General features: G+C 42.3%; 1 protein-coding gene across 1 annotated transcript; it reads left to right on the top strand.

The window, feature by feature from the left end:
* The first annotated feature begins 2850 nt into the window (after window positions 1–2850).
* B2M (beta-2-microglobulin) lies at window positions 2851–8822 on the top strand. Its single transcript, XM_066276585.1, has 4 exons — window positions 2851–3008; window positions 6106–6381; window positions 7509–7532; window positions 8481–8822. Exons 1-3 carry the CDS (start codon window positions 2942–2944, stop codon window positions 7520–7522), a joined length of 357 nt encoding a protein of 118 aa, XP_066132682.1. The 5' UTR covers window positions 2851–2941; the 3' UTR covers window positions 7523–7532; window positions 8481–8822.
* The last annotated feature ends 2883 nt before the right edge of the window (window positions 8823–11705 follow it).

Here is an 11705-nt window from a genome sequence, read left to right as displayed (position 1 = left end):
TTTTATCATTTCTGAAAACTTTGAGGGCTAAGAACACAGATTTATGTTAAACCATGGTTCTTTTTTTTTTTTTTTTTCTTTTTTTTTTTTTGTATTTTTCTGAAGCTGGAAACGGGGAGAGACAGTCAGACAGACTCCTGCATGCGTCCGACCGGGATCCACCTGGCACGCCCACCAGAGGGTGATGCTCTGCCCCTCCGGGGGCGTCGCTCTGTTATGACCAGAGACACTCTAGCGCCTGGGGCAGAGGCCAAGAAGCCATCCACAGTGCCCGGGCCATCTTTGCTCCAATGGAGCCTCAGCTCGGGAGGGGAAGAGAGAGACAGAGAGGAAGGAGAGGGGGAGGGGTGGAGAAGCAGATGGGCGCTTCTCCTGTGTGCCCTGGCCGGGAATAGAACCTGGGATTTCTGCACGCCAGGCCGACGCTCTACCACTGAGCCAACCCGCCAGGGCTTAAACCATGGTTCTTTTAGCAATATTCCTTCATAACTGCTGGTAATCAATATCATATATCTGAAATCTATATAATTTTATTAATCGATATTACTCCAATAAATTCCATAAAAATTAAAAAAATAAATGCCACTAGTGGACCTAAAAAATATTAAAAAAAAAAAAAGTTGTTGTTCTTGGAGATTTCCAGAAGATTGACCTACTGGGCAAATAGTGCTTTTGTTTTTTTTTTTTAAATAGTTTTTTTGTTTCTTTGTTTCTTGTTACAGAGACAGAGAGAGTCAGAGAGAGGGATAGATAGGGACAGACAGACAGGAACGGAGAGAGATGAGAAGCATCAATCATCAGTTTTTTGTTGCGACACTTTAGTTGTTAATTGATTGCTTTCCTCATATGTGCCTTGACCGTGGGCCTTCAGCAGACCAAGTAACCCCTTGCTCAAGCCAGCGACCTTGGGCTCAAGCTGGTGAGCTTTTGTTCAAGCCAGATGAGCCTGCGCTCAAGCTGGCGACCTCGGGGTCTTGTACCTGGGTCCTCCGCATCCCAGTCCGACGCTCTATCCACCGCCTGGTCAGGATAAAAAATAGTTTTTATCTGTTTTTCACCCTCACTATTCAAAACTTGTTATCAGTGGAAAGCCAAGAAAAATACAAGAATTCCTTAAATACATAAAATTTAAAGGTATACTTTTCTGTCTTCACTATATTGTTTTATTGCCTTTAAAACTGGTTTCTAAGTAGGACAGAATCTATCTTTGATACATTTTAATGTATTAGGGAATTTAGGGGTGAAAAATGGCCCAGTCTCTTCCTATACTCCTAGGTCAGTAGAAAGTATTCAACACTAACATTTCAGGCCTTTAGGAGCCTTAAATGAGTTATAAAACCAGTGGAAGGGCAGGAATGTCTCTACTCCTAACTTTATACATAGAACTTTTTTCAGTATTTCAAGAGAATTATAGGTAAAGCTGGTGGAAAAACTAGGTAAATAACAGTAATTACAGGACACTTGTTAAATTTTACAGATACTCTCTATGTGTTAGGAACTGTTGTGAGGTCCTGTGTGCCTTATTTCATTAGGTCTGTGGAGAATATTTGTCTTTTTCTAGTTAAGCCATGGCTTCCACAATAGGGGTTATTTAAAATTCTAAAAATCTGTGAAAGAAATCCAGAAGATATTTGTTGTGCTCCGTGGGGAAGCACAGCCCAACTCCCTTCAACTGAAAATCATGGTGATTTCCCAGATCTCTGCCTCTGCCCACTCCTATGGTTGACTTCCTCTTCTCACTGTTCTTACTCAGGGAAGAACAGAGAACTCGCAGTCTTGGGCTGGCAGCACCTTTTTAAATGGTATTTCAGAGTGTAGTTTTTCTTAATGAATCTGTCTAATATCCTCACGCTCTTATAATCAGTAGTTTTAACTTCTTTAGCTGGGTGCAATTTAAATTCTCACTAAAACTCCCGTGCCCTTTATCTCTGAAATGTCAGAAGCATGACGGTCGATGGTATCAGGTCAGAGTTTGAATCCTGCTCTTTTGACCTGTGCTCTCCCTATCCACAATAATGAATGAGGTAATTCCTACCGCCTACAGTTTATCAAGGTATTCGCTCCCTCTTTGCTACTATCATTTATTCATCCAGTTTTACAGAACATCTATGCGCCAAGCACCATTCTGGTAAGGCAATTCGCAGGGAATGAAACGCCTAAAGGGTTTGTAAGCTCTCAAATTCAAAGCAGTTACCGCTTTTACTATCAGTGGTCGTTTTCCTCACAAAAAATGTCGTTTCCCCAAAACAAAGAAAAATCACCTAAATAAAACGGGAAGATACAAAGAAGAATTCCTTGGTACAGAGTTTTACAAAAAAGACACCTTTCCCTGAAGGAAGCAAGAAGACCCTCCACTCCGAACAGTCCTCTGAGCTGTTTTTAGGAGCCCTCGAGGTTCCTGGACTATTTTTCTTGCCCCGCAAATCCGGAAACCTAACACTGTATTCCAGGTTGTAATTATTAACCACAACCCTTGTCCTTCCGGGCACCGTTCATCCTCTATCTACACACTTAATCTTTCTGATTTTCCTTTAAAAAAAATGAAAGCGCAGATTTCAGGCTCCTAACTGGTTGAGGTATGGTAAGCAAGTGACTATCTCTAGGTCTGGCTCAGAAAGCAAGGACTCTGGGCAAAAGGTCCGTTCTCACTTAAAGTTCCAGGATGGGCGGTCCGCGCCCCAAGCTCGGGGATGCTCCTAGGATCGGAGAGCGCCCATTTACAGATAGCGAACCCACCCCGTCCAATCGATGCCTTCTCGAACATCACGAGACCTTATAGGAAACTGAAACTGAAAATGGGCAAGTCCCTTGACTAACCTGGTCCAGCGCCGCCAGCTAGGAGACTGGTGACGGGCAGAGTTCTGATTGGTGGTGCGCGCGTGGAATATAAGACGAGGCGCGAGGCCCACAGCGCATTTTCGTCGGCGCTCCTGTGGCTGAGATGGCTCGCTCAGTGGTCTTGGTCCTGCTCGGGCTGTTCGCCCTGTCTGGCCTGGACGCCCTCCAGCGTGAGTGCTCTTTCCTCCCCGTTTCTCCTTCGCTCGTCTTTCCTCTCCCGGGCCCCCACCCTCTTTGGCACTCTCGGTCTTCTCTAACTCTGTAACCCCCAGTTCCTCTAAGAGTTCTTTCCCGGCCAGGGAACTAGCCCCGGCTGGGTCTGGGGACGGGGCAGCGGGTGTGTGCAAGCCCAGGACGCTAGCTTTTTTCTTCTTTCTCCGGGAGCAGAGGGCGTTGGGGGGAGAGCGCTGGCACGCCCGGGCAGGGTAGGTCGGGACAGAGTTTCGGGAAAGTTTCTCTTCTGCTCTTACGCCAGACCTCTCGCGCTCCGGGCGCAACTAGAGGGGAAAGCGGGTAGGCGGGCTCCGAAGGCTCGGAGTTGGGGACTCTGAATAGGTGGAGACAGACCCTTGGGTTTTGGGTGAGGTATCCCGGTGTGAATAGTCCATCGCAACTACGCTGCTTCACTGGGAACCGCAGGGCTTCCGGCTTCCTTCTAGCGCCGGCCAGGTTCATTTGCCTCTTCACACTTTCCCATAAATAAGGGATCAAACCTGGCGTGGCATCAGCACGCGACGTTTGTAGAATGTTCTGAGGTGTTACAGAGCTTTTTCACATTATTAACTCACTTTGAGTTATGTAACTCACGATTACATGTCGCTTTTTAAATTGATTTTAATTTATTGTGTATACATAGATTCTAGTATTCAATAATCATATGAGCCACCCGTTTTTGACAACTTATAGTGTGCGTCCACAATGTAAATATAAAGGTTATCATCAGCATCTCACAGCTGAGGAAACCGAGGCACCAAGAGTTTGAGTAACTTAATCACACAGGGAGTAACTGGCAGACAATTGCCCCTTACCAGAGCATTATGCTGGAGTAAACCTTTGGGCTGTATGTGCGTTTTTCAGAACCATCTCCTTTGGGTATGAGATTGTCTGAACAAGCTGGGCCGCCATGAGCCTCTGTTGCCTTTTGCTTACAGAAGGTTTCTTCTTTGGCACCTTGCCTGGTTCTTTCCAAGATGAACAGAGCTTCTACTTTCAGTTTTGAAAAAGCCAAGGTTAATCAGAGAGGTTATAAAACCAGTGATAAGGGTAATCAAAGTGGTTACTTACTTACCCAGGCTGTCTGTCGGAGAAACCAGGGATATTAAGCACATTTCAAATATTTTGTAATATACCAGACCATCTCATTTCCCCCCTCATAAAAGCCTCTGGGAAGTGTGGTTTTTTGATCATGAGAAAAAGGTGTTTAATTTATAATTTATTTACAAAGTAAAGCAGAATGTCTGTAATCACTATTATTGACATTTGCTGCTGACTATAGAAGAAGCCTTTTGAAAAATAAACTGACATTAAAAAATATCTAAATTTGAAAAATTCCAAAGTAAGACATTTTATGCATAGATCAGTTCTGGAAGATACACAATTGGTAATGGTGATTGCCTGCAGGGGTCAGTTTTCTGCTCTATCCCATGTGTGTTTTGCTTGGTTTGTTGTGGGCATAAATTAATTTTTCAGGTAAGCTTCAAAAGCTAAAATCATTCTCCTAAAGTTACAGAACCAGTAAGTGCCTGAGTCCAGATTCAGATCCAGGCCTGGCCGATACTGATTCTCTTCTTAGAGGCTTTCATGTTTTTGCAAAACCCTACCTGGTTTGCTCAACTTGAGAATTCCAGGCCAGATTAACGTTGCTTTGACTCCTGTAGCATTTATTGTGTCCTACTTATTAGAAGCTCAAATATGAAGAGCACTGTGATTTATCTTAACTTTTAACTTGATAGGGAAAAAAAATCAGGGTTTCACTGAGATCCCCAGTCCAGCTCTTGTGGACTTTGATACTCCTTTTCCTGGTGACCTTTCCTTTGATGATAGAGTGTTTCTAGACATATACATATGGTCTGAGTGGCCTGGTACTTCTCCTTCCCACCACCTTCTGGACCTGGAGGAACAGCTGCCCTATAGTAATCATGTACCCTGAATGTGTATGTATTTTAAAGTGAATTATACACATGTATTAGTGTCCATCCATATATCTATATTTACTAGCAGTAACATTTCTCTTCATTTTGGATGAAAAATATAGAAACAGAGTTTATATTTTCTTTCTGTACCGACAGGGATGGTCTAGTCATACATCCCATCTGCTTTTGGAAACCACTGTTTTATAGCATTATGCAATATATTCCAAACCAGGCCAACAATAGGAATAATTTCAGGGTGCTGATTAAAATGCAAATCTCATTTTCTTGCATTATTCTACTTCTTCTCTCCCATTTGCCAGAGTCCACACCCTTTCCTATTGTCTGACCCAGCCCAACTCGCTCATGTAAGCTATTTGTGAGCATTTAAATCTTGTAGATCATGAAATCAGGTACAAAATCAGATAAGGGTTTAGTGTATAAACCCCAGGCAGGATGAAGAGGTTGTGTTTTGTAGGAACATACTTTGGGTTGACTCTCTTAGGCACCTGAACAACTACGTAATAGTAATAGCATCTGCCACTTACAGAGCAGCTGCTATGTGCCAGGCGCTTTACCAAACACTCAATAATTTGAGAAGTTAGATGGGCGTTCATCTAGGAGGAGCAGGAGCCAGAAAAGGAAAGATATAAACATAAGAAAAAAGTGGACAGGGCTGAAACAGGATACAATAACATGAGCTTTCTAATGTGACAATTATGAAGGGTATGTGAAATGAAAAATGAAGTTTAAAAAGTAGGTTAGGGCCATCATGTAGACTTTTGTGGTATGGGTGCTGAGAAGCCATCAAACGTTATTGAAAGCCTCCACAGAAAGATTCTTAAAGATTTGGCACAATCTCTAGAGACAGAGGAGATACTAATAGAAATCTGCTAGAAAAGGCCAGAAAAAGCAGTGTAGGAGAATTGTGTGGGAAAGACACTAAATCATAGTTTATCCCTCCAATGGAGATAGATGTTTTTGGAAAAGTGGAAGCTTATTTGGCCAGAATGGAAATGGAATTGGGAGAAATAGATGATCAAATTTAAACAGTTGGTGCTTGATATAGCTTTAGACCAAGGTAGCCGCAAGTGAAGTACTCTGCAATTATCATTTCTCTTTCCCTGATGTTCCTCAGGTCCACCGAGGGTTCAGGTTTATTCACGGCATCCTGCGGAGAATGGAAAGCCGAATTTCCTGAACTGCTACGTATCTGGTTTTCATCCACCCCAAATTGAAATTGATCTGCTGAAGAATGGCGAGAAAATGAAAGTGGAGAAGTCAGACCTGTCTTTCAGCAAGGACTGGTCTTTCTATCTCCTTGTGCACGCAAACTTCACTCCCAGTGCAGGAGATAAGTACAGCTGCCGTGTTGAACACGTTACTCTCACTGAGCCCAAGACAGTCCAATGGGGTAAGTTTTCAAGTTCTTTCCTTAGCTGCCAACAGTTGTGTCTGAGTATAACCGTAGCATAAATCTGCTTTGATATATATATATTTTTAAGATTTTATTTATTGATCTTTAGAAAAAGGAGAGAGAGTGAGAAAGAAATGCAGGGCGGGGTAGGGTGCAGGAGGAGGAAGCATCAACTCGTAGTTGTTTCTGGTATGTGCCTTGACTGGGCAAGCCGGGGGCCTTGAACAGGTAACCTTAGCATTCCAGGTCTATGCTTTATCCACTGTACCAACACAGGTCAGGCTGCTTTGATATTTAAAAAAATCTGACCTGACCAGGTGGTGGCACAGTGGATAGAGAGTCGGCCTGGGATGCTGAGGACCAAGGTTCACAACCCCGAGGTTGCTGGCTTGAGCACGGGCTCATCTGGCTTGAGCGCAGGCTCACCAGGTTGAGCGTTGGATCATAGACAGGACCCCATGGTCACTGGCTTGAGTCCAAAGTCCCTGGCTTGAGCAAGGGGTCACTTGCTCTGCTGGAGCCCCCTGCCCATCCCACCCCCCGGTCAAGGCACATATGAGAAAGCAATCAATGAACAGCTAAGGTACCGTAACGAAGAATTGATGCTTCTCATCTCTCTCCTTTTCTGTCATTCTGCCCCTGTCTGTCTCTCTCCCTCTCACTGAAAAAAAAAAAAAATTCTGCATACTAGGACTGTCAGGGAATGTTATCAAAGCTCTGATAAGTGGCACCTTTTGAGAGACCTCTGCACAGCATAATCCTGGAAATGGTAGTCTTTCCATGGCAAGAACAAGGAGCAGCAACAGCATTTGCACAAATGTGCACTCATTCCCAATGTTTCTTACCCGCTGGCTTCCTTGAGCTTTCCTGCTTGTGGACACTTAGTGTCACAGGAATCTCAGAGAGGCATGGGCCTTTGTACGTCTTGCTCTCCTAGCACCCTGCCATCCTGTAGTTCTCCAGCACTCTGACTGGGTTGGGCTTTGAGGCTAGTAGGCAGGTTTAGGTCCTACTGGGTAATTCTAAACAAGGTTTACATGATTAGGGACAGCAGGCTATTTTGCCAGACATTTTTTAATACATAGTATTTTAAAAGTAAAACTTACTGTTTTTCTTTTTTACAGATCAGTACAACTAACCAGCATCATGTAAGTAGGTTTCTAACTTGAAGAAAATGTTTTTTTGTTTGTTGTTTGTTTCATTATTCTAGGGACTGTTTCTAGAAAGCTCTAACGTGATAACCCTCAGTATGTGGAAGGCATTAATCAGGATAGCATTTCAGCAGCAGAGAAGAATCCTACAGGGTCACGTTCCCTTCCCCTGCGGGGTGGCATAAGGAAGGTGTGTGGCCCTAGTTGGGGCTCTGCCAGCGTCACTGGCCCTCGGAAGGAAATCAGAGGAGCTGCTGGTGTGGTATGGCAGGAGAGAGGCAGCTGGTTACCCACACTACCTACAAGAGCTGCTCAATCTTCTGCTGTTTCCACATAGGACATCTCTGGGCCTTCAGAAATAAACCATTCTCTTCTGTTGCATAGCAGTTGTTTTATTATTTAGTAAGAAGAGAGGAGTGACGTGGTTCTGAAGATGTCCTGTTCCTTCTTCAGTCCCTTTTTGAGCCTTAGTGTATAGGCACTGTGTTTGCCTTCTAGAGGCCCCCAGTCCAGTAGTGGAAATAGAAACAGATTGTTATAATGCAGTGTAAAGATACTAAAGTAGATGTATCTACAAGGAGCTCTAGCAGCATGAAAGAGGGAGGAATGGGACATCTCTTAAGTCTTTGGTTAGGGTCCAGAGGTAGAAAATCCAGCTTTTCAGAGAGCATCAGAGAAGCTGGGTAACCTACCCAGAGTCACATAGTAACTAAATAGTAGAGCCACAGTTTGAACTCTAATACTAGCATTCTTTTCTCTTAGGTTGTGGGAGAATCAATGGGATAAACTAATGGGAAATGCTCTCTGTAATGGGTGTAGAAAATTGTAGCTACTTATTTTACAAATAGTGATGTAGAAAGCAAAAATTAGATAAATTGGGTGGTGTGATCTATAATCCAAATAAAATAAGTGTATTTGCTAACAAGACTTTTTTTTTTCCTTCAGGCTTGAAAATGCCTCATTTGGATTGGACTAAGTCCAAATTCTGGGTTGTTTTTTTCTTTTTAATGCTGATATGTCATCATGCTTTATACACTCAAATTAAAAAGCTATATTGATGTTAACCCAAATATCATTTTTGTAATTTTGCTTTGTACTCTGTATCTCCCTAGTTGACCTATCTGGGCAGGGGCCTGTTGACAGCTTAGAGGTGGGGAAGAGAGAATTCTCATGTTCAACATCAACATGATAAAAGAATTTCCTATAAAAATCCATATTTACCTCTTAATCTGTGTTGCACATATTTTGATATTTTTGCTTCACTTATTAAACAGTGGTAATACTTGATGTGTTCAGTTTCTTCTATATCTCGCCTTCTCTCACCCTTTGTTTTCAAACAAGGATACAGTCTTCAAGTATCACAGGGTTTGGTTCACAGCGGAAGGGGCCTTAGTGATCTGCATTTTACAGCTGAGAAACAGGATCCCAGAGAAGTTAAATGACTTTGTTTAGGTGGCACAGTTGTCTGCTGGAAGACCAGGCTCCCAACTTTTAGCCCGAGTTCTGTTCCCTGGGCCAAGACATGCAGAATGTGCGGTCTCAAAGAGGGGGCAAAAGTTTCTGGAGGATTTCTAGTTTAATAAGCAGTAGATATATTGAGTGAGAGATACTAGATATTAAAAAATTGAAGGCATAGTTTGTACATAAACATTTGTGTTTTTTTGACCAATAATCTCAGCTAGAGCTAGATACTGACAAGATGAATAAAACACAACACTGCTCTCAAATGCTCAGTGGAGTGGAGGAGCAGACGTGCACTCAGACAAGTAAAATGTATCCTGATAAAGAGGAGAGCATAGGTAAGCCCAAAGAACTAGGTGAAAGGAAAATGTGTTCAGAGAACAACACACTAGATAGGTATTAGGGAAGCCATTTGCTTGAGCTAAGCCTTGATGGTGAGTGGGCCTGGGGTTTTCTTTGGGGGGGAGTATGAGACATAGAGGTGCGACAGGTATGGGTAATTCCAAACAGCAGAGCAAGAGTGCCAGGGGGAAGATTTGTAGGAACTTAGCTGAAAAGATTGAGGGGTGACTTAGATCAGTAACTATTCACCCTGGATGCACAAGAGAATCACCTGTGGAACTTATTAAAAAATACCAGCTCTAAAAAATAAAATCTATTTTTAAAAATAACCTCAGCTTTCTTGGCTACAAACTAGACCAACTCAATCACAGTCTGTATGTATGGAGCCCAGCCAGACAACACTTGTTTTTTAAAATGAAGACCTTACAGCCTGACCTGTAGTGGTGCAGTGGATAAGGCGTTGACCTGTAATGCTAAGGTTGCTGGTTTGAAACCCTGAGCTTGCCCAGTCAAGGCAAATATGGGAAGTAACTACTATGAGTTAATGTTTCCTGCTCCTCCCTCCTCTCTCTTTCTCTCTCTCTTTAAAATCAACAAACAAAATCTGTAAAAGAAAAAAAAGAGACCTTACATTTTTAGAGCCATTTTAGGTTCACAGCAAAATTGAGAGGGAAGTGAAGAGATTTCCCTTACGTTCCTTACCCCCACCAGTCATAGCCTCCCCCATTATCAACATCCCTGACCAGAGTGGTACATGTGTTACAACTGATGGACCTACATTGACACAACTTTATCACCCACATCATAGTTTACATTGTGGTTCACTCTTGGTATATTTGTATGTTCTATGGGTTTGGAAAAATGTATAATGACATGTATCCATCACTATTGTATTAAACTGATTATTTCACTGCCCTAAATATCCTCTGTGCTCCCAACATTTGTTCTTTTTACCTGCCCCCTGAACCTGTGGCAACCACTAATCTTGTTACCATCCTCATAGTTTTGCCTTATCCAGAATATCATATAGTTCAGGGGTCTCAAACTCGCGGCCTGCCGAACGGCTGTGATCTTGCTCTGTGGCCCACATGCTGAGTTGAGTTTGAGACCCCTGATATAGTTGGACTCATACAATACAGTGTGTTCGTAAAGTCATGGTGCACTTTTGACCAGTCACAGGAAAGCAACAAAAGATGATAGAAATATGAAATCTGCACCAAATAAAAGAGAAACTTACAGTTTCATACCTATTCAGTGCAGTTCGATGTGGACTCACGCACAGATTTTTTAGGGCTCCCGTATAGCCTCAGAGGTACAGATTTCCCATTTCTATTGTCTTTTGTTGCTTTCCTGTGACTGGTCAAAAGTGCACCATGACTTTACGGACACACTGTATATATAATCTTTTCAAATTGGCTTCTTTCAATTAGTAATATGTATTTATGGTTTATTTACATCTTTTTATGACTTGATAGTGCATTTCTTTTGTGTTAAATAATATTCTATCAGGCATCCCCTAACTACGACCCGCGGGCCACATGCGGCCTTCTGAGGCCATTTATCTGGCCCCCTGCCACTCTTCTGGAAGGGGCACCTCTTTCATTGGTGGTCAGTGAGAGGAGCACTGTATGTGGCGGCCCTCCAACGGTCTGAGGGACAGTGAACTGGTCCCCTGTGTAAAAAGTTTGGGGACCCCTGTTCTATAGTCTATTATCCATTTACCTAATGAAGAACATATTTGTTCCAAATTTTGGCAATTATAAATAAAGCTGATACAAATACCATGTGCAGGTTTTTGTGTGGATTAAAGTTTTCATAATATATTTTTTAAATCTCTAGATAGTTTTAATATGTAGCCAAGTTTGAGACAAATTGAGTTAACTCATAAAGTTTCTGTTCCATGTCGTTCAACAGAACTATTTAGTGAAAAGTTTGTTTGCTGGCTGGTGGTTCAATGTATGCTCCTTTGGAACATGCCTTAGTTCCCCATTTCAGAACTAGAAACTGATGAAAGAGAATGAATACTGGAGCATAACTATGCTCATTAGAATATAATTGTGCAATGCAAATTAAAGGTTTCAATGTCAGTAACAGAGAATTAGAAGACCTTACATACTGACATAGACTATCCATGCTATATTGCTGGAATAAAAAAGTAATTTCTAAACAATATATATTATGAGTCTTTTAAAACACCAAAGTATATAAAGCACATGCATTACATATACACTGTGCACACACAAAAGCAGGACTGGAAAGTCATGATCTAAGTTGTTGTTAGTGCTTACTCAAGGTATTGGAGAAAGGTAAAGGATAAGATACTGACAAATCTGTTAGGAAATTAACTTGCTAAAAGCCATTTTGCTG

The sequence above is a fragment of the Saccopteryx bilineata genome, chromosome 4 (assembly GCF_036850765.1).
Source record: "Saccopteryx bilineata isolate mSacBil1 chromosome 4, mSacBil1_pri_phased_curated, whole genome shotgun sequence".
Classification (NCBI taxonomy): Eukaryota; Metazoa; Chordata; class Mammalia; order Chiroptera; family Emballonuridae; genus Saccopteryx; species Saccopteryx bilineata.
Note: the sequence above shows the minus strand (reverse complement) of the source record. Positions and strands in the feature narration are given on the sequence as shown.